The 23,755-nt window shown below is 36.9% G+C and overlaps 1 protein-coding gene across 1 annotated transcript in view; it reads left to right on the forward strand.

Moving 5' to 3' along the window:
* The window catches only part of plrdgb (PITP-less RdgB-like protein), a 63,935-nt gene continuing 40,180 nt past the window's right edge, over positions 1–23,755 (forward strand). Inside the window, exons 1-2 of the mRNA XM_079486177.1 lie at positions 1–424; positions 14,635–14,730. Coding sequence (XP_079342303.1) covers positions 406–424; positions 14,635–14,730 — 115 coding nt within the window. The 5' untranslated portion in view covers positions 1–405. The remainder of the gene's footprint in view (positions 425–14,634; positions 14,731–23,755) is intronic.

The raw sequence follows: 23,755 nt of genomic DNA on the forward strand, positions 1-23,755 counted from the left end.
ACATATACAGCAGGTACCTCACGAGACAGCGGCTTTCATGATGCTCGTCATGTCTCGAGCACATTCGTCAGAGAGGCGTTCGCATGACGGGATAGGCTACTTTCCGAGCGGTGCGTCACGGTAGCTCTCATCAGAATCACTTTTGGCGCGATTCTGGGGATTTAACTCTTACTTAAGGAAAAGACAGAACCCCTGCGATGACGCGCGCGACCGATCCCATGATTTCATCGTTCGGTTACCCAAAGCGCGTTCTGCGCTTGACTGGCATTTCATCGGCGTAGGGGCACGACAGGTAGTTGGTAACTACTTGTGCGGGCGAGCAGGTTGTATTTGAGAATAGACAAATTCCGTAGACCGGAAGGGTTACATTGATGCAAAACTAACAGACGCGCATAGACGGGCAGGATGGAAAATAAGACGAAAGGTAAGTCCGACTGTGATTTAATAGCATTCGTTTTCTGGTGTGGATGCTCGCGTGATGAGGATAAAATGCCTGGCATCTTAGTTTGTCCACTGTCTGTAAAAGTGTGCGGTGTCTTTCTTCTGGTGGACAATATGTGTGGACAATGGCATTTTAATTGGAAAATATTTCAGTGAGGAAGAGCCGGAATGAACTGCGTCTGCTCCCATACACATTTGGTTTTTAATGGTCTCCATGCTAAGTGTTTGGTAAATACCGAGCTTTGCGTGGAGTATGTATATCGTTTGCATGGTGCATTTGCATAATTTTGATACATGCATGATTCGGGGCAAACCGAGGATGACACTTCAGTCCAGTGAATATTTCTTTTTTATGGTTAATTTCTCTTACCTTAAAGCTCCAAAAGCCATCACCACGGTCGTTGCTCATGAAAGAAGTACCGGCTCATTTAACGCACATGTTTGTTTGTGTATGGCCATTGGCTATATAGGGTAACAATGTGAATGTGCCATGGGCTTTTCAGTAAAGTCAACCAGACGAAACACCGAACAAACAACGCAAAAGCAAAAATGGAAAAGGTAACACGCATATCAAATAGGCTAATAATAATAACATGACAACCCCAAAATGTGACAGACTGTCCCAACTTGCCATGTACAAATGTATTTGTCCTAAAACAATATGAGCGTACAGGAAATGTTGTGTCTTCTTTTATTTTCAGGGCGAAGTTGAATGTACACTTTTGCGCAATGCATTGCGCAGGTTTAGAACTTGAGCGATGATCGTCAATTATAACCATTATAGTAGTTACACTAAAATACTCTTAATCCTAACATTACATTTAACACTACTGGTAAAAAAACGGCTTTCATTCACTTGTAAATGAAGAATCTTGCATCAAATGAAAACTGGTGTGATTTTTTGGTACCATAGAGGTCCCCTAGATTGCAAAATAGGTTTACCAATATTTGAAGTTGAAATATAAAATAAAATTCACAAAAATAGATATTTTTAACTAACACACAAAACCACAACTAAAGAAAAAACAGACAGTGGTATAAAACCACAGCGTCACAATATTGCCCCCCAATAGGCTAGATGTCCGTGGCGGTTATTATTTTATGAGAAAAACAAGCGGTTTTGTTATTAAAATGTCATACATGTTAACTGGCAGGCTTTCTGAGAAGTTATACCGAGCGAGAGAGTGAGGTGTGCACATGTTTATAATACATTCACCCACAAAAACAAGCGAGAAAGCTGCCTCTGCCTCGTCAGTTACATTAAGAACTTGTGTCGTGTGCTGTTTTTAATCTGATATATTTAACAATTTGACATAAATAGAACATTGTTTACATGGTTACCAGTGAAATGCTTTCATGAAATTCTACCACAGATGCTATTAATACGTTGTGTGCTTATAATTTCAGGTAAAAAAAATACGTTGCTCCCATTTACACCATATTTTCACATACACCCAGACTCTTGGGGACATAAATAGTTTTTGACATTATAAGGTCACATAATGTTCTGTGTTGAAGTTTCTGTTATCTATAGTTGGCACACTTTGTCTCAAGATATTTATGTTTCAGTAGATCAAAGAGCCTGTCTCATCTGATGGGTTTCAACAGCCTCAATTAACCTGTGTCTCTGTCTTATTCAGCCTCACTCAGTACTGATGTCTGATCAGACATAATTACAAATACAAAGGCACTGTTGTGTACTGTGATGCTCTTGTTGTTGTGGGACAACAGGCGTTGGATTGGACAGCTGTGCTGTCTGATGCTTTTGTTGTGTTGGTGAAGCATTGATAAATGTCCTTGTGATACCATTAAAAACAACAATAAATATCTGGGTTTATCTGGTTATCAATTGCGAATTGTAATGTACATGCTCAATAGGATGGCAGAAAGGTCAAAGTGACATCTTGGTTTGACATGCACGCATGTATTGCCAAAGATTCAACATTTTTTTTTTTTAAGTTCACACTTTAAAGTAGCCAATAGAAAACAAGATGCATGTAAACTCACACGTTTAAGCTGGCATTAATGTAATATGTCAGAGAGATTCACATTTGAGCTAATTATATAGATTACCCACTTATTATTGTTCATTATTATTTCTACAGGAGAGTCAGAGCAGACGTAATATTAGGTCAGCTTTTATGCTTCCATTCTGTTATTAAAAGCTACAATATAGAAGAATTTGTTATGAAATATCAAAAAATCATTTGCACAGTGTGATATATTTCATGCAGTTGTGTACTTACATTATCCCAAATGTTCCCAAGAATGTGCAAATCTAGAGAATTTCCTATTTAAAATAATGGCCCGTCCCTTGTCTCCCTTGAACTTTTGTCACATAGCAGTGACTTAATATCCGGTGCTCCGCACTATACCCTCAGTTTCCAGTTGTAGAAACTACGGCAACACGCAAATGCGTAAGTGGTTTTAAACAGCATCTAGGACGCAGCATCTGTTGTTCTGTTATTATGATCATGATAACTCTTTGGTGAGTAAAGGAAACCCAAAAGAAGCGTAAACCGTTTACTTTTTAAATGACGACTGTATGACTGTTTTAAACATGTAAAACTGTGTAGCATTACGCTGCCAAATCAATTGACCAAGTTCAATATCATTTGCGGGCTAACGTACGATGACATAAAATAAAATTAATTCATTATCTCGACCGTGAACATGACAGGCGATCTTCATGGTGAAAACGACATGTCCCCTAATTCCACTCTCCAACATAAAGTCATTTAGCTTCGTCTTCTGTTGTCTTTTCAAAAGTTCACCATCTAGCGGTCTCTTAATTTTTTCTGTGGCTGTATAGAAGCCTTAAAGGGATACTTGGTGGTAAGAGCATGGTGCTAGCAATGCCAAGGTCATGGGTTCGATCCCAGGGTTTGCACATACAAACAAAAGCGTCTGCCAAATGCATAAATGCAAATGTAAAAATCCACCCCCCAAATAAATCTGTCATTAACTCCCCCCAAAGTTTGGAACAACTTAAGGGTGTGTAAATAATGACGTCATTTTGATTTCCCTTTAAGCTTCAGTTTATGTGAAAATCTATGTAGCAGCTGGTTTCCGGATCTAGATGTAGCTTTAATCACCTTTGTCGGGGGTTCCAGACTTGACTTTTGTGTGTCTTATCAGAGACTGATTCTTTGTGTCAGGACTGGATGACAGACAGACAGCAGGTAGACAAAACAGCTGGGACACAGCTGCCACATACACCAGCAATGGCAACATGTGAACTGAATGAAAGCGAAGACAGGCACAGAAAGAACGTGACGGAGTCTAATGTCAAGAAAAGAGGTTTACGGACATGAATCATCTCCATTGTCTTCAGTGTATTGAGTAATATTGAGTTTGCCAAATTCAAAGCTTGAGGTTTTTTTTTGTCTTTTATTAATTAAGTCAACACGACGTCGACATTAGTTATGTGCATTTTTACCTATGTTGTGGTCTTCATAATATGTTATCAAAATGCGCTCATTTGCATCATTTAGATTCATTTGACATTTCTTATACATTTGACATTTGCTATATTAGCAAACAGTCCAGTCATATGGAAAGCACACTTTTCACAATATAATCCATTTGTAATTTATACAGTTTCATCTCGTCCTACATCATTTCTCTATTTCACTTAAAACACATTGTCACATTATAGAATGGACTGAATGCACACTTCCACGTTTACCGTTAGGGTGCCAGAAAACATCCACTGCCACATCGGATGCCATTCATCTCTACCTAGAGCTTTGAACATTACAGAGGAGAAGGTGAATATTTGTACTAACTTCTTACATAAAGTTCGCTGGATTTCAATAAATGTGTCCGTCAGCATTGTAAGACTGTCAGCTTCCCCCTGTCTATTAAAATGGAAAGCACTTTCAAACTATACATTTAAAAATACATGGACATTAGCATCTAGCACGTAACTCTAAGACTGGCTACCACTGAATCATTCAAGTTTATTAATGATTTTTAGCACTTAAGTACCTATGCCTTTAAACAACAAATTTGTATGAATCTGTAAAATTTTCATGAATTTTTTACGTCTGTCATATGCCCCTGATATGCAGTTTGCTGTAAAAAAACAGACATCTCTTGGCTTTAAAAATATATAAATGTTGTTTAAATACTGAATCGGTTTTTAATTTGTTGAGCATTTGTTTGACGTATTTAATAGTTTTTGTATTTGCATTTTACCTGACAATTTCTCCGTATCAGTTATTATATACAGGCTTGCATTAAAGGAACACATTTTGATAATATAATATCTTTATTGACATGTCACAACTGCATACAACGTTATTTAAGCTACACACTGGCTTTTCCACCCAGTCTATTAAAATAAGTTTATGTTGACTATTAATAGATGTACCGTATGCCCTAATTTGAAAGCCAAATCTTATTTAGCATTTTTCCTTGTCAAACTCTGCCCTTGCCCTGTTGTGTGAACCAGTCGGAATGATATGTGGTTTTCCTGAGAGCTCTTGGTCTGAATGTTCAGTTCATATGTTCAGTATAAATAGACCTTCAATTATATATTTACATATACAGTTTGCATTTGGCAGATGTTTTTATCCAAAGTGACCTACGGAGCATTCAAGGTACATTTTATAACTGTCTGCCACTGTAAAAAATGTATAATAATAAACCGTAAAATAACCCCTGTAAAATTACATGTTTCCCCTGTTTTTCGTCTAAATTTGCATTTGTCATTGTACGTATGTTTTACTGTAAAATTACCTGAAAAATCTGTATATAACAATACCCTTAATATACAGTTTTTAGACATTATGCGTATAAAAATGTGTAAAAAATAACAGAAATATTTAAACCCATGACCTTGCTGTTGCTTGCATCACACTCTTCCAGTACACCAAAAGGTGCAAACAAAAATTAAGACTGAATGAAAATATACGTTAAGATTCAAAGAAGGCTGAAATGTGCATATATTGTAATACACACTTTAATAAGGCAATGTGTCTAATGATATGGAATTATAACCAGCAAAGGGTGAAAACAACTGTTGATTTTAAGCTAAAGGAAGAACAGTGAACAGAGACCATTGATGTTCCACCGCAGGTGGATATTTAGATGGATTAAAAGAATTCTGCCTTCATTATGAGCCATTGCAGCAATACACACATTGGACTTCAAGGGATAGGGTTGAATGCAAAGATACTCGATATTCAGTCTAGGAAAGATGCTTGAAAGTCAAAATCAAAGCGTGAGACACAAAGGTACTGACAGAAAGGAACCCGTGTTGTAAAAAGTAATCTTGGCAAAGTAGATACAGTCAACACAGTTTGAAGTTCCTGCTGTTGTTTTGGTTCAGATGTTATTGAAATGATCAAAACCCAGTGATTGAGTAAGAGTTTTTAAAATATAGGTTTAGAATCTATACTAGATACGTCATGTTGTTGTGTCTAGTACTTTTAAGATCGCTGACTGTACTGCCAGGATGTTATGCTTTTTGGGGGGTACAAGAGATGGTCCTGTCTCAGTTTGTGCCATTTAGGGAGATAATACAAAGGAGAAAGACAAATTGTATGCAAAGCTTAAGATGTAATAACGTGCCCATAAATTATATTTTTAGGGCACATGCCTTGGTTTCAATTGGCCTGACGTTTTTTGGCTCTTTTGTTGATATTTTGAGTGAATGCCACACCGTGTGCTAATGTTGTCCAAAATTTAATAACCTTTTTATTATATCACCAAGGCAACCGTCACTTGAACTGGGAGAAAGGAGAACAAAAAAAAAATACATTCAGAAATAGGTCTCTTGTGAACACATGGGAAATCAAACAATGTTCTGTAATTAAAATCTATTTAGTTCGTATTTTATGTTTAAACTTTCAGATCAACGTCAACAGATAGTCAACAAACATATGATTATGAAGATAACAAGTGTGCTGTTTTTTTCTCGCTTTACCATTTTGTGACTCCTAGTTAGTTTCTGTTTATACTCTGTGCTTCTCAGGAACAGTATCGAGATGTTGCAGAGAGCAAATCAGGCCACGGTGTCAAAAGGGATCTGATAATGCTTTTCTTAACTATCTAAACGCCCTTGACTGCAGAGACTTGAGATGGATTTTATAAAGAAAACGGTTAATCAAGACTAAGGATTGTGGGAAAGTGGGACTAGGAAGGCGAGATAAAGGTTAAAAAATTAGCATCAGAGGACTCAGATGCATGTGCAAAGGAAGCATATACTGTAGGTTTGATGTATTGTGAGGTCTTGCTGATCACTCATTACAAACCTCATTTGAAAACAGCAAGGTACCCCCGGCGGATGTGAAACCATCTGTTTATCTAGACATCTATGAAGTGGGTCCATTAGTGAGATTAATTATGTTACAAGGAAATATTGTGATAAACATGCAACACAAACGTAACTTTAAGATTGACTAACAAAAATCATAACCATATTGTTCATGTTAGTCAAGCTTTACATTTATATTTTTTACATTTGCTAGTGTTAACAAATACAAGTAAAGCTTAGAGTTCATCTTCAGGTTCGTCTACTCTATACAATGTCTTTGAAGCGGTAAGACAATAGAGAGTGTTATAACAAACCTGTTTCTTCTTAGCAACGGCCTGCTACAGCGACTCTGATGGACTACTTCAAAAATGTTTTTTCTCAATATTTAGATTTTTTTACACCCTTAGATTCCAGATTTCCAAATAGTTATATCTCGGTCAAATGTCATATCCTAACAACCATACATCAATGGAAAGCTGTCAGATGATGCATAAATCTCAATGTCAAAAAATTGACCTTTATGACTGGTTTTCTGATTCAGGGTCACATATAAAGAACACTTTATGTATAATCCTACAATATATATTCCAACATCATATTTTGTAGAAAAAAGCTATGTATATTTCCCTGATGTTTGTGGTTATCAGCTTTGTGGCAACGCGCTCTGTGTCATCATTTGTCAAGGCCGAATGCAAAATAGGGCATTTTGTGGAAAGACAAGGGCTTGGATGATTTATGGTGTATATAAACCTGATCTCCCCACAGTTCGCATTCAGCTTGTTTTTGAGAAGAGAGGGACCTCTCATGTACACCTGTTGTGACCAATTGTTTGCCCCTTTCACAGACAATATCAACTTCAGGTCTGCTTGAGCCGAAGTGGCAGCTTGTTGTCAACATTAACGCTATTTACCTTGTGTTTTAAAGTGACGGTTGGATGCATGTGGATTTTTGAGCTGTGATAATAACCTGTTGTTGGCTATTATTTATGGGACCTGAAACTAAAGGATGGTTGCTGTGAAATTATGGATTGGATAATGGTAGTGAAGTCAATCTTTGGATTTGCTTTGGAAGGTTACATTTGATTGCAGAAGCATTTTTCGATTTCATTTGTTTTCAGAGAGAATTCAGAAAGCTAATGAAAACCGGTATTGATCCTAAAGATCCATTTAGCAAACCTCCAGCCGTTTTAAACCAGATCAATGCCTGGAATAATAAGCGGCGCAGATGCATTCCTAAGGTCATACCATTCTCTCCTAGTAGTTCGTGAAATGTGCGTTACAAGGCAGAAGATGAGGTTTATTGCATGGTCAGGTCACTGTTTCGTTTTTTCTGGCTTTAATCACAGAAGTTTACAGCACTTAGTCATTAATGAGCCACCAGAGACATCCAGTCAGATGCTTGGCAAAAGCCCATCCGTACAGCCCCTTCAGCAAAAGATATTCACTAGAGCTTTCTCCCTGAGCTCTATTCAGCTTTATTGAGAGATAAGTTATCAAAACAGTATCAAACGTGTGTTATAAGCTATTAATATTTAACTTTATATAACTATTAAAACTAATTCAAGTAAACTCTAACCAAAGCACTGCTCGCCGTTCATCCTCTGTTAAGTCTTCAGTCGGCGCGTAGCTTGAAGAAGCCTTTTTATAAAAACTCACAGCTGAAAGTCTTTGAGCAACTTCTGATCTTAAGAATCTCAGTCTCTGTTTAATATTTTGGCTCACTGTTTGCAAATATAATATAGCTGCAAGCGTTGAAATTCCTAAACTTATTAAATCCAGGCTTTGTTTATGCTTGCATTTTATCTTGGGAATATTTCCGAGCCACGAGGAGAAGATGAATAGCTTCATTATAAGCTCAAACGGAAGGGGACATGTGCATTTGTGTATATGTGAAGGGATTTAGAGACAAGAGATGAAACAGCCCAATAACTTTTTTAATAAGATGAGAGAGAGAGGGAGTTGGTACAGTCAAATGAGATGGTAGTTCTTTAGCAGGAATGGAAGTAAATACAACTGGGCGGCTTTTAAGACCACGAAAACAAGTAAATCTTCAAATCTAAATATATTAAATTATTTATCTGCTCAACTTTGGAAAGATTATGCCAAGAGAATGCTCAACATCAGAAGGATTAAACGACAGTGTCACAGAGTAAACGTGTAGTTGTGTGTTGTGTATATAACACAGAAATATGAAATATTTTTATGATAAATACAATGAAACAACAATTGTATGTTCTTATAGAAAGGACTGAATCAAAAGGTCACAAGCTTCTTCAGTTACTGAAGGTAGAGTACATTCCATAATATATTGATTCCATGATAAATGAAACATGGGGTTGGAAATTCCAGCACAGCCACTTTAATGAGCCTCTCATTAAGATCTCATCATCTTCATCTGGACTGATGGACTGTAATGTCTCTGAAACACCCAAACGGTATTTCACACCTATTTAAAGGTGTAGTGTAGGCAGTAAAATGTACTATATTCTTCTAGTGCAACGTATTACTGCTAGAGCACTGTAATGCATTTTAGGGCTGAAAACTAAGTGAACTTTAACTACTGTACTTTTAGACTCCCACTGTAGATGAGATCTTCTTTCTAAATCTCCAATGAATTCATTTTCTGAAAGAGGGGAATAAACAGCATACAATGGCAAGATGAATTGGACAATATCTGCAGGTACAATAAACCTCTGTTTAAAGGGATGTCGTGATTCTGCCCCATCTTGTCAGGTTTCTCTTGGTCTAGTGGCAGGATCATAACAGAACCTCATGTTTAATATGGAGACAGAGATCTTTGGCCCTTAGGGCTTGCCATACACTCACTCCGGTCTCTGCGTCCCTATCACGTTTCCTCATTATTGCTTGTTAAATAGTTCATGCCCCACACATCTTCCCCTCTGGATTTCTCCCTATTCAATGCCCTCATGTTTTCTGTCCTGTGCTGGTTCATTGTGATTTGTTCGGTGAGTTCTTGTGCCTTGTCAGTGTAGTCTTTTGCAGTTATTTGTAGTTCATGTCAAAAGTTAATTTTAGTATTTTTTAAGTGTAGTTAGTCTTAGTCCAGTCTTGTCATGTTATTATAGTCCTGTTTTGTTATGTAACCCCTCGTGGGTTTTTGTTTTACTTATATTATTAAGTCTTTCGTTAATCCCTTACCCGCTGTCTGCACCTGGGTCCTCGGTCCTTGTCTCACTGCCCCGATCATGGGAATGGACAGTTCACCCAGATTAAAAACCTGTCATTGTTTACTTACAAACAGATACAGACACAACTCCTGAGGTTTGAACTTCAACAAAATCAAAAGACACTGGACTGGAATGACCACAATACATCTGGAAATATTGATTCAATTAAATTTTGGAATGATCTCTCGACTGTATATACTGTCTGTATATTAACATGTTCATCATTAGTCTATTCATAAGGTACACACAGTGGTGTGGATAAAACCGTCTTCTAAATGACTAAATATAGTCTACGTCAAATGCAAACAGCAAAATCGCCAGTGTTAAAAAAGGTAAAATTAACTCTCACAGTGTATATATAATCCACAGTTAAGTTAATTTGACCTTTTTAACACTATGCATGTATATGGCGTATACCCACTTAAAAAACGCAAGGATGCGTAACAACATTGTTTAGTGTCAGAAAAGTGCACTGACATTTGGAATAAATTCAGCATATTTGTAATCATTAACGTAATTCTGGGATTGTTGCCATATTAACTAGCCAACTTCACAAATGTTAGTTTGGGTGGTGAATCATTAAATGAGGAAGAAAGGGAGGGATCAATTATTCTACAGTGTATAAAATTGTTTTAGATGATAACAGATGAGAATTCCTGGCCAGCCTTGTAAAAGTCATGTTAGACACACTGCCAGCAATCTGTAAGTGCAACAGGTGCTTGATGAAACTGCACAAATGTTAAATTGTTAATTATGATAGTTAACTATCAAATTTATGTCAATACTATAGGCACAACTTGCACTCATAAGTGTGTGAAAACTAGGCAAAAAATCTAGTTATTAGTGACAAGCATCAGAGTTAGATTTTAACCATTTATTTCAATATGATTTAGTCTTTGACATGGCCATATTTAGTCAAAATCTAATTAAATCTTAATGTAAAGATTTTTCCCTTCACAGGATATTCTTTTCATTAAGTCGGTTCATTGCCCTGCTGAAAAGATAATAAAAAACCCTGCCCAAATCGCAAAATATATTTGTATATCACAAATATTCTTGGCTGGGAATCAGAGTATACTCACTACGAAAAGCTAGACTACACCACTGGGTACACATTAGGTACAAATAGCTAATGATCAAACAGGACTGAAAGAGAATGAGTTACACATGACGGCCACTTGTCTTCACATTGGGTTATGAAGCACTCAGAGGTAAGTAGAGATGCTGGGAAAGATCAGAAATTGAATGAGAAGGTGTGAAACAGATTCAAACACATCGGCTGATTTGATCTTAGAGAACAATTCACAGCAGAGGATGTAGCACTTCTCAAGGTCTTTGGGTGAATTTCTTTTCCCCTTGTAGTTATATTACGTCACTATAGATGGTTCAGAAGAGTGGATAGGCCTGTATCTGCTGCGATGGAGGACTAGAAGAACATGAGATGAAAATTGAAGGGCGTTTCACAAGCTTGAAATGGCCCATTTGAAATGGTTGGCTGAACTTTTCCTATACACTGTAGTAAATGCAAAAACAAGCATGACGCAGAACTTTTAGAAGTGAAGGTCCTGATTTATCTTTATCACCAATTGATGTGAACATGTCTATCTATCAAGAACAAGTAATGTTTCAAAGTTATTTGTCCAAAACCAAAATTTGTCTCAGACACATAAATCACGGCCATAATCATAAAGTGAGTACTATTCTAGATAACGCAGTGTCAGGCTTCTCTTCTCAAAGTTCTTTGACCTAACAAAAAGAAGACAAATACAGAGATTTAAATAAAGAATACAGATTGGGTTGATTTGCAAGTTTAAATACACGATACGTGCAAAATGTCATAGTAAACTGTGCCTCATTTCCACAAAAAATTCCTGCATTTTTAGAATATACATAAACTTCACGCAGGTTAGTAACCATGAACGTCCGCCCAAAGACTACACCTTTTCACTATGACAGATCACAGCAGCGCAGCAACTCCACAGCTTGCCAAGTCTGGTGAAATGGCCATAACATACATTAGAGTGTAATGACTAGCCCATCAAAATCAAGCATTCAAAAGCGCTGTGCAACAAGTCTGTAATTTGTTCATATTACATTGTTTGCCATTGATATTCAGTTTTCCGTCAGTAGAGCACATTTTGGTTTTTAATGCTTTTCACAAACATAACAGGCTTCCAAAACCACTAAAACAACACCCTGCAAAACGTGCACCTCCTACTCGGCGTGACAGCTTTTTTCATGCCGAAAGTGCCCGCTAGATGTCGGGAGCATTTCTGTTGTGTTGTGACTCGATTCCGTTGTTTTACGCCTTTTTCCGTTATGTCCCCATTATAGTTTCAGAAGAGATCTCAACAGTGTCGCAAACTGAGATTAGATTTGCCAAGTCTAAATTTAAAAGTCAATATTATTTAAGATATTGAAGAGATTTCTCTTAAAATGTATTAAAATCTAGAATATTTTAAACCTATAATCTGCATTTGTTTTGCACCTCCTTTTAATGTATTTTAGCAATTGTGTTATTTGTCTCTATTTTTATTAGAAACATCTGATGCCTAAAGTCCCGCTGTGGTGAAAATCTGGTTATTGATGTTTATACGATGTTTTATTAACAAAGTTCGGGAGGAACCTAAGCATATAAATCAGCCCGATGTTCCATCAGCAGCAATCACCTATCGGCCGAGCACGCAATCTCTACTTAATTATCTAGGCTGGTTCACCATCAGCAATCACTGTATCTACCCTATCAGCTCCAGCAAGCTCTATCATAAATAGACAAACAATCTTACCTGTTGCATCTTGCCAGATAAGCATCCCTCCTCCACCCCAGCTCCTCTCATTTTCTCTAAGTCCCGCGGGACCCTCGGGGGGGGTGTGTTCCGGGCTCGAGCCGGTTCCAAGCCCGGAGCACTTGCTCTGAGCAGGGTAGAGTGCTCCGTGTTTGGATAAATCCGGCGAGCTAGGAGCCCACTCCCTGTACAACACGCCAAATACGCATAACCTGCATTCCCATGCTTTAACATCTATCCCAACAAGGAGCTGTTTATCGGCGAGGGCGAACTCGTGAAATGTCTTTCGGAGAAACCGTGCGCAAATTCAGAATTTTTAACTATTTCGGAGTATTTACTACATAATTTGCTCACACTTCAAATGAGGCATCTATTGTGTGGATATAGTAAAATCAACAGGCCGAGCTCACAAGATTGAATGGAGGCGGGGACTAATTTGCATATTCATGATTCCACATATACTAAATTAAGCAAGCGTGTTGAGTTCCGTTCAAGTCCCTTTAAGGCATGAAGAAATTATTATCACAGGAAAAACTTTTAAATATGCAATTTTAATGCTTAAAGATGCGTTTTAAAGGAGTCATATGACATGTTTTCCTGTATCTTTGGTGTGTTACAAGTTGTTCATTTATATTCTAGACACGTAAAATTGCTAAAATTTCAAACCAAAAGAGATGTTTTATTTGATATAAAAGAGGAGGCCCATCCAAACTTGCCAAAAATGCCTTGTTTAAACACGTCCCCACATTTCTACGTCAGTTTGTGAGAAGCGTTGAAGAACACCGCCCAAAATGTATATGCAATTCCCACTATAGTGTTGTTGTTTCTGCCAGCATGAGGCTGTGTTTCATTGCAAATTAAAAACGACTTGGGTATTCCAAATGAGGACACAATTAGAAATCGCATGGTATGTAATGCATGCTATGTAATACACTGTATTACACCAAATACACAGAATTGTGTTCGTTTTAGCCATCCAATGTGACCCCTTTAAGTGACAAAATTATTATTTTAGTTTTACTGAGAACTCTCTTGTATCAGCCATGGTTTGAAGATGTATTCCAGATCCATATTTGTGTATTAAAATATTCTCAAATGATCATCATAATTTATATTCAGAAACATCAGCCATATATTTCTATTCAGTAAGCATAGACTAGTCTAATTCTGTAGACGCGTCTCACGTTTACATTCATTAAACAATTTGTTAAAGAGTGAGCACGATTCTTTCTTCTTTCATCTCCAAACAGCCACTAATGTCTCAACAAGAGTCAAGCAGAATGACACTGGTGTCATTTGAGTTGTAAAGAGAGAAAATGTGCCAAATCTATAAAGCAACCAGGAACTGCATGAATGGAAAAGTCTTTGCAGGCGTATCGGAGCTCAGCAAAATCCAGCACTGGCTCTCCATGTAGGCGTAGGCGTGATTTTCCTTTTTAATTAGCTACGCTCAGCTTCAAAGCAGCTCTCCCTGGGGAAGATGTTTTGTGCTGGATCTGCTACCAGAGGAAAGTTTAGCAAAAAGAACATCGTTCTTCAGCCTATGCACCATTTTTAATCTTTGTGCTCCTTTAAGTGACAGGACACAAAGTGGTTGCCAATAACTCCTTAAACAGTCATTGTTTTAATTCCCAAGAATGATTCATTGAATAGTTCAAACCTCAATCCATACATTTTGCCTCTATATCACCGTCTCTGTTTGAACCATAAAATGACAGGTTACTTTACATATTTACCTTAAAGGGACAGTTCACCCAAAAATGGCGGCGAAGGGGGCATCATAATGGAATTATGCTTAGGGCACCAAAATGGCTAGCAGCGGCACTGATTGCAATGCTACACTTATCAACCAGAGTACATCTTTATTAAGTTGTCACAGGCTGTACTGTGTTCTTATCTTCTAATGTATTAATCTTTAGGTTTCCTGTCTTAACAATAGTTGTCATTTTGTTTCCTAGTGCCCTCTCGAAAACTCAGCGCCTCTCAGTGGAGACTCCAAAACATTGCACAGGAATCTGTTGAAAGCTCGGATGAGGAGTTTTTTGATGCAAGAGGTAAGCTTTCATTGCTTTTAAACATTTATTCACGAAAGGCATTAGAGATTCATCAAGTCATATAAAAAAATCACTTTAAAGGCAGCATTAAGTTTCTGGACAACACACGACTGAAAACAATCTATCAGTCAATGGAATTACAGTCATTTTCTTTCAAATTGCAAGTGCTTTGGTGTATTTGAATGATATGCCTGTATAATGGTTTGCAAATCACGACTACGGTGCAAAGTGCAAATATGATTTTGAGCATTCAGCTGGGTTTTTCTGAAGTGTGCGCTGTCTACAAAAGAAACGGCAGCTGAATTCACTCTTTAAATTAGGACTTACAAGACCATAAAGGCATTAAAAAAAAGAATTTTCTAGAAGAGACATTTATATACAGACTTCAAAAGACTTACAGAAATCAGCAGCAATGTGCAAATGTCAAAAATAAAGATAAGTTATTTTTAAATGGAGATAAATAGAGAAACAGTATCTTTGCAATGATAAAATCCAGAGACTCAAATTGATATTTTAAAGGTAAAGTGATATATAGGCTAGTGTATGTATAATATTTTATTAAACAGTAGCATCTTAAAACACACACATATCCACAAACACACAAATCTCAGCATGGGTGTAATGGCCCTCAAGGACGATGTTGCATGCTGAAGCCTCTGTCTTTCATCTTTTAGCCCCGCTTAAAATCTCTCTTCTTGTAATAAGGTAGCAGAAAATTGCCCAAGGTGATTTCGCTCTGAATGCTTCCCTTCCTTATCATTAAAGTTGTTTTCAATTAATATTTTCAAGAATTTTTAAAATACCATGTCAAGTATCACTTAAAAATAACGCCGGCTGAGTGAGATTCACACCAGAAATCTCTTGCACTTCAGGCAAGACACATTCCTCTTAACCCCATCGTATTATGATGAGGTGGGGGTGCTGAGACCTGCTAAGACGCCGCTGGTTTTACTATTGCAATATTGGAGCGTTTAATTCCGTGCTCACATTTTAATTTGTTAAAATATAACTTATTAAAGTGGGGTGGGGTTTCAAACAGAGTCATGTAAATTGATAAAGCCACACCAGACAACTTAATTACTCGTACACATATGCCGATGTTATGGAAGCAAAAAAGAGACATAATGTTTTGAAATTTAATAGCCAATGAATACTTGAGTTTGAATTATTTTACTTTGGAAACCTTGTATCTGAATTTATTTGTTTCGAATTTACCTCTATGAAATTTAAATATGAAAATTCTTGATTTCCATTTTAAAAACTTGAATTTAATACTCACAAATTCAGATACAAAACAAAATCAACTTACAGAATTTCAGATAAAATACATTCAGGTTGATCAAATTCGATTGCTTTTATTCAGATCTAAAATTTCAAGTTAATATTTTTCAAAGAAAACATATGTCTAATTCGACTGCTCAAATTCAGATCGAAAAATTCAAGTTAAATATTCACATGGTAACATCCGGGCTACCCAGGATAGGAAAAACAGTTGAGCCCAGAGCCCGTCTGCAATTGAACCGAACCGACGTCGGGCGGCCTATCAGAGCACGTCAACCTGACTGTCTGTCATGATCCAAGAAGAGGCAAAGTCACGTATATTAAACCTGTAAAGAAGATGACTTCTAGGGAAAACGAAGGCGCTCCGGTAGTTTGCTGTTTATGTACAATCAGACTCGACAGAACAAAAGTATGTTGTTGCTGATTATTTTTTGGAACACATAACTGTTAGCTATGGTTTGTTGTGTGACTCGTCTCTCTATGTAGGTAAGTCAGCTAGGCAACACGTTATAGCCAGCAGGAAAACTTCTCCGGTTACTTTCGTAACCTCGGTTCCCTGAGAAGCGAGAACTAGACATCTGTATAGGTGTCTGTGGCCTAGTGGTTAGAGCGTTGGACTTGTGATCAGAAATTTGCCGATTCGGATCTCAGTGCCAGCAGGTCATGATTGAAGTGCCATATATGCAACATGCTTGTCCATCACGTGCTTATTTGTACTTTTTCACGTTTTGGTATATAATTCAAATGTTTTTCACTCATGTCTATTCAAAAAATATATAAAAAATAAATTACAACAAAACGAGCAGTTTGCTGATCTTTGTCTTTATTGAACATTACACATTGTTTGGTCTGCTTTGTAACATGACTGCAATTAAAATCTCAGCGCTATGCATACATGACTGCCTCCATATATTATTTAATAATCCCTAAAGTACTTCATTCAGTTCTTTTCTCTCCTTGACAAGTTACAAACGCTGTCTACTGTTGTTAGCCGTTAGCACTAGGTATAAGGAGGGGCTCTGGCATAGATAAGAAACCCTTATTTTAGTTAGATCAAAGGGTCTTTAAGACATCCAACTGGAGAAAGCGTAAAAGCGAACAAAACCCATTGACATCCGTTTTTAAAAAACTAGCCTGTTGCCTCCTTTGCTGTGTTCCGATGAAGCCAAGGTGATAGCATTAGCCGTTGCGCTTTTGGTTTTGGCGTGGGGGGGGAGCTGAGGAGATTAAGTATCACGTCACACAACAGCAGATTCGACTAGGAGCAGGCACGATTCAGATATCTTAAAATATAATTGAGACTAGTCGAAACTGAATTAGAGATATCTTTAAATACTTTGCGTATTTGTGACGCGATAATTTTAGATATCTATGAGGTCATTACAGATATCTAAATATAGTCTATATTTGACTATAGTCAAAACATATTTACAGATATCTCGAATCATATTTCTTACTAGCGCAATTATAATTGCAGATATCTCTAATTATCAATTTGACTAGTGAAATTACAATTATGACTCGTCGAAATACAATTAAAACTATCTAAAATATATTTTATGGATAGTCAAACCCAAGGTTTTTATGTCAAAACGGCTTGCCATAAGAAGTCATCTTCTTTACAGGTTTAATATACGTGACTTTGCCTCTTCTTGGATCATGAAAGACAGTCAGGTTGACGTGCTCTGATAGGCCGCCCGACGTCGGTTCATTGGTTCGGTTCAATGGTTCGGTTCAATTGCAGATGGGCTCTGGGCTCAACTGTTTTTCCTATCCTGGGTAGCCCGGATGTTACCATGTGAATATTTAACTTGAATTTTTCGATCTGAATTTGAGCAGTCGAATTAGACATATGTTTTCTTTGAAAAATATTAACTTGAAATTTTAGATCTGAATAAAAGCAATCGAATTTGATCAACCTGAATGTATTTTATCTGAAATTCTGTAAGTTGTTTTGTTTTGTATCTGAATTTGTGAGCATTAAATTCAAGTTTTTAAAATGGAAATCAAGAATTTTCATATTTAAATTTCATAGAGGTAAATTCGAAACAAATAAATTCAGATACAAGGTTTCCAAAGTAAAATAATTCAAACTCAAGTATTCATTGGCTGTTAAATTTCAAAACATTATGTCTCTTTTTTGCTTCCATAGATGTCATCTGTTGTGTCTGCTGGGTGCAAACCAGCAAGCTTATAATTGGCCTGTTTCAGTTATTCATGAAGTAGAAATTGCCCAGTGGTGTTTTTCAAGGGCCGAGTGCTCTGGGACAACTAGCATTTGTCAGAATTTTTATGCACAAATTGTTCAAGATTGCTGTGGATGGATCGGTGAAGTACCTACAAGTGTTTTTGTCTGCAAATTATACAGTTCAGAATTGTGGCGTATGTAAAATGTAAGTATATGTTTTTTTGTGTCAGGACATACCAAAAAAATAATAACAGCGATGCTTTATATCCACATTTTATTCTTCTTTGTTTTTGTATATTTGTCCAGAATGTTACTGTATGTATATTTTGTATTGCATCAATATACATACAGACACAGACATTATTAAAAGATCATTCCAAATATTTATTGAATTTCTAGTATTTTTTCATTCCAGTCCAATGTCTGTTGAATTTCCACAAAATCAAACCTCAGGAGGGAGGTGTTTGCAGTATTGGAGGTCTGAAAAATACAGAACATCTTTTCTGTTCATCTAACCTGTTTCTCCAGTTTTCGTTTTCTGCAAATAAATGCCCAAACCGAAACAATATTTTTATTCGGAAGAAATATTGTTGGTAGTTCACAGAATGAAACCAAAACAACGGTTACCTAAACACACACCTATAAATAGAACATTCAACTGAAAATAACTTTGAAATGGTCTCGTTTTTGCTCGTCTCGGCTATATAATGGCAGTTTATATACTCTATACGCACTCTGTACTTATTTATAACAATATTTATAATAATATTTATATATAACATCCCGTAGGCAAATATTCTAACAAAACATTGTTCTACACATTCACATTTTAGCCAGCTGGAGAGGGTGAATGGAAATAAAACGTGACAAGGTCACGCAGAGAGTAGTATCTTTAATATTTTATGTGTGTGGTATTGACTTTGAACATTAGAACATCCTTTTTTACTGTAACATTTGTGTATTCTGTGAATTTTGTGCGGTAAGTGTACATTCTCTGCTTATTTAATTAACATCCTGCTTAATTTCGTGTGTCCGTTAACCCCAATATTTAATGAGCTCATCAGTAGAGACCCGAGAAACAGGGCCACCCATTTATCTGCATCACACTGTTATCTCGATAAGATCCCACGGGCACACAGCCCTTGAAGCTCAGCTCATTTATTACCCCTACACCTGTCAGCCTGTGCCAGCAGGTATTATGTTAAATAAGGATGATAGAACTGCTAATTGGCTTTCCCTCCTCGGTCAGAAATCGACTGACTCACTCCATTAGCATTTTGTGTGGTAAACTGATATTAACTGGGTACATTTTTGTGTCCATAACAAACTTTCTATATGTAGGCTATATTTAAAATATATTCACTGTATATCATACCATACACATGTTCTTATAGGTTAGTATGTAACACTTTTCTATGATATGTAAGTCTAAAAATAGGTCCATGACCACATTAAACATTGGAAGACATTAATTAAAAGGCATATTCATATTAGGTGTAATATGTGTAATATTAAACTGTAAAAAATGACCTGTAGTACCCGGATGACCGTGCAGTTTTGAACGGTCATTTTCGGTGGATTAACCCAATCTCTCACGTGAATTTGTGACTATTTTACAAGGTGGCTAATCCGTATGAAATCGTATCCATTCGTTTTAGTGCAATTTGCTTTCGCACCATCGATGTTTAGGGGTAAGGTTAGGGGAGCGGCTTCAGTATTTTTTGCGATTCACATATTACGAATTTATATGAATTAGTCTCCTTATGAAATTTGTGAGATCAGGTTGTAATGACTGACCTTGGAATGTAACAATCGGTCAAAATAGGATTCAGGTATTCCACAGCACTTACAATTACATTTGGCAGACGCTTTTATCCAAAGCAACTTACAAGTGGTTTTTTTTTACAGTTGCACATTACTGCAGAGCAATCAGTGGTAAGGTGCCTTGCTCAAGGGCACTTCAGTCATGACCCGCTGGCACTGAGATTTGAACCTGCAACCTTCTGACCACAAGCACAACACTCTAACCACTTGGCCGCATCTGACTTCATAACGTCAGATTATATTTTTCAAAATCGTAATGTATGATAAAGTGCTGACAGAAATTGTACTGCGTTCTCTCATTAGCATGCTGCTGCGGTTTGCGTTTGTAGCAAGAAAGATTTTTCAGCTTGTTTTGCTTTCTCAATTTCTTGCCAGAGTTCGTTTAATTTCCTCTCTTGTTCGGCTATCGTCCTGTCTCTCCCTGTCATTTGCCACTGTTTTCTCTCAGATATCTATTCTCCGAACAAGTTCTCGACGAATTGTTCGTGTGTCCCACCTGTCAATTGTGATTTTGTATGAAAAACTTGACATGATAACATGGTTTCAGAGTTTCTAAAGGATGCTGTTGGTTTGTGTTGCAGATGCTCTTGTGGTCTTTCTGCGTTTATGTTTTCCCTTTCTTTCTGATCTCTACGATTTCTGGTGTTATATGCAAATACATGTGCATATAAAATACACAGACCTCCTGTAACAATACACAGACTGAGGGACGATGCCACACGGAGAGCTGAAGTTGACTGGTTTATTGCAGGGAGAACAGGTGCACAGAAGACAGGTAAAACCAGGTAACAGGAGTCATCTACGGGTAAGTGTAATTCGACAGGTGTCATCTACTTGTAAGTGTAATTCCGCAGTTGACATCCACAGGTAAGTATACTTTGACAGGTGACATCCAAAGGGTAAGTATAATTCAGGTGACATCCAAAGGGTAAGTGTAATTTGACAGGTGACATCCAAAGGGTAGGTATAATTCGACAGGTGACATCTTAAAAGTAAGTATAATTCGACAGGTGACATCTTAAAGGTAAGTATAATTCGACAGGTGACATCTTAAAGGTAAGTATAATTCGACAGGTGACATCCAAAGGGTAAGTATAATTCGACAGGTGACATCTTAAAAGTAAGTATAATTCGACAGGTGACATCTTAAAAGTAAGTATAATTTGACAGGTGACATCTTAAAGGTAAGTATAATTCGACAGGTGACATCTTAAAGGTAAGTATAATTCGACAAGTGACATCTTAAAGGTAATTATAATTCGACAGGTGACATCTTAAAGGTAAGTATAATTCGACAGGTGACATCTTAAAGGTAAGTATAATTCGACAGGTGACATCTTAAAGGTAATTATAATTTGACAGGTGACATCTTAAAGGTAAGTATAATTCGACAGGTGACATCTTAAAGGTAAGTATAATTCGACAGGTGACATCCAAAGGGTAAGTATAATTCGACAGGTGACATCCAAAGGGTAAGTATAATTCGACAGGTGACATCTTAAAGGTAAGTATAATTCGACAGGTGATATCTTAAAGGTAAGTATAATTCGACAGGTGATATCTTAAAGGTAAGTATAATACGACAGGTGACATCTTAAAGGTAAGTATAATTTGACAGGTGACATCTTAAAGGTAAGTATAATTCGACAGGTGACAACCACGGGTATCAAAAGGGTCTAACTGGTGCAAAGCCTAGTACAACTGGATTTGACAAATACCACAACAAAAGACAGGGCATAAACAGTATAGTGTTCTGGGGATGAGGTACAGGTGTGAGTGCAACCATGGGATAATCAGGTGCAAGGGATTATGGGGAGTGTAGTCCATGATGTCAGAAGTCTGAAGGCGCTGATGCTGATGGTTTACAACGGTAGTTTTGTTACACCTCCACGCCAGCTTTGTTTTGTACTTTTCCTCAAATGCACTGTTCTCCACAAACACAGACAGTCAGCCCCTGGACAAAATATCTGCCTCTGGAGGTTTCTGGTCTCTCTTCATTAACAGTGGATTAATACGATATGTTCATTGATCATTTAATGACTGTGTACACCACATTCTCTCAATGTTCTCTCTTTTTCTGAATATTTGGTGTGCTGGAAATAAAAGCTATTTATTCTAGAGTAATCCTCTAATTGGCCGTTATAAAGTTGGCTAATGTAGTAGTCGCAGATGTGAGTCAATGGCCTCTTGCAGAATACACTTGACTGACTGATAAAAACAAAATAGTTTGCAGACTTATTTTTTTAAATGGTTGGAGACGACAGAATTCATCCTTTGAAACAGGCTAATCTGGAACCGGAGGAAAACATGAGGAGAGTGATTCATCTTCATTAGTTTCTTATCATCTCGTTCGCCAGCCTCTTCTTTATTCTCTCTCTGCTTTCACACTGGTTTATTTTCGGCTCCAACCAAGGTTTTTTTGTCTTTCTGTGTTGTACTCTACCTTTTTAAACGATTCCCCCAGAGCATTTTTTCCCTTGAGTTTTAAGGGCACTGAAGAGAGGACATAGAAATAGGTCCTTCCTTATTTAATAAACGAAATTCCTGAGCATGATGCTAAAATTGTCATGGTTCTGCCATGTCTTGTCAGTTTTTTCTCGTCTTGGGGCAGCATCATGACAGTACCACGTGTTTTGTGTGGAGAGAACACATTGTCGGTCATGGCTTAATGTGCTTTCTCTCTGGTCTCGTCTTTGGCCCCGCCCTCTCGTCTCTTCGTTTAGCTTCCTGGGCTGTGTCATACCCACACCTGCCCATTCTTATCTCCCTTATTTAATGCACTGGTGTTTTCTGTCGTGTGCGGATTGTTTCACCTATTACATTGTTCCTGCTTTAACCCCTTTCACTGTCTGCACTTGGGTTCTGTCCAAAATAATGAACAATAATAATGACAAAAAATAATGAAATTTTATACCTATGGACTTTAAAGGCAAAATCTCAACGTGAAATGTGTGTGTGAATAGCTGTTGTAAAACAGATGCAAACATTATTGCCATGAATAATTAACTCTCCATATTAAAGGCCATATTAAAACTACAAATATACAGCTCTAGAAACAACTTAGACAACCACACATTTGCTTTTCTTTAAAATGTTTACATTCAGATGAATTTGAAACCAAACCTCAGGAGTGACAAGGCACTAAACCCCAATGCAAGTATGAGAACATGCCAAGATGCATGAAAGCTGCATGAAATCTGGGTTATTTCATTAATATGTTTTCGTAAAAAATGCTAAAAAGGTATTTTACCATGTTTTCTTTTTAGTATTCAAGGTTTGAAAAGATTGCATTGGTTTTGTTATTTCTAAACAGTTTTCAAATTTATGCAAATTAAACTATTTTTATTTGGAATTTTGTAATGGTCTTATTTAGTTTTCCAGAGCTATATCTTTTAATATTGTCCAAATATTAATAACCAGTAAAATAGTTTATTACCAATAAATAACAAATATTAAAATTGATTAACGATTGAAATTAGTTTCAAAATATAATAAATGTAATATCAATTAAACATATATCTACATTTTGACATGAATTCTTGATATTATACATTCAAGCAGGTCAGGTTTTTTTGTGGGACAGTCTGGGACAGGAATGGGGTTGAAATACAGATATTATGATTATTATAAACAAGCAACTCAATGTACTAAGTTAATTTTACAATCGTGCGTAAAGTGCCAAAACACCATAAAGGCTGATCCCTGTATTTAACAGTGGTTTCTCATGTCTCG

The sequence above is a fragment of the Barbatula barbatula genome (genome assembly GCF_947034865.1).
Source record: "Barbatula barbatula genome assembly, chromosome: 22".
Classification (NCBI taxonomy): domain Eukaryota; kingdom Metazoa; phylum Chordata; class Actinopteri; order Cypriniformes; family Nemacheilidae; genus Barbatula; species Barbatula barbatula.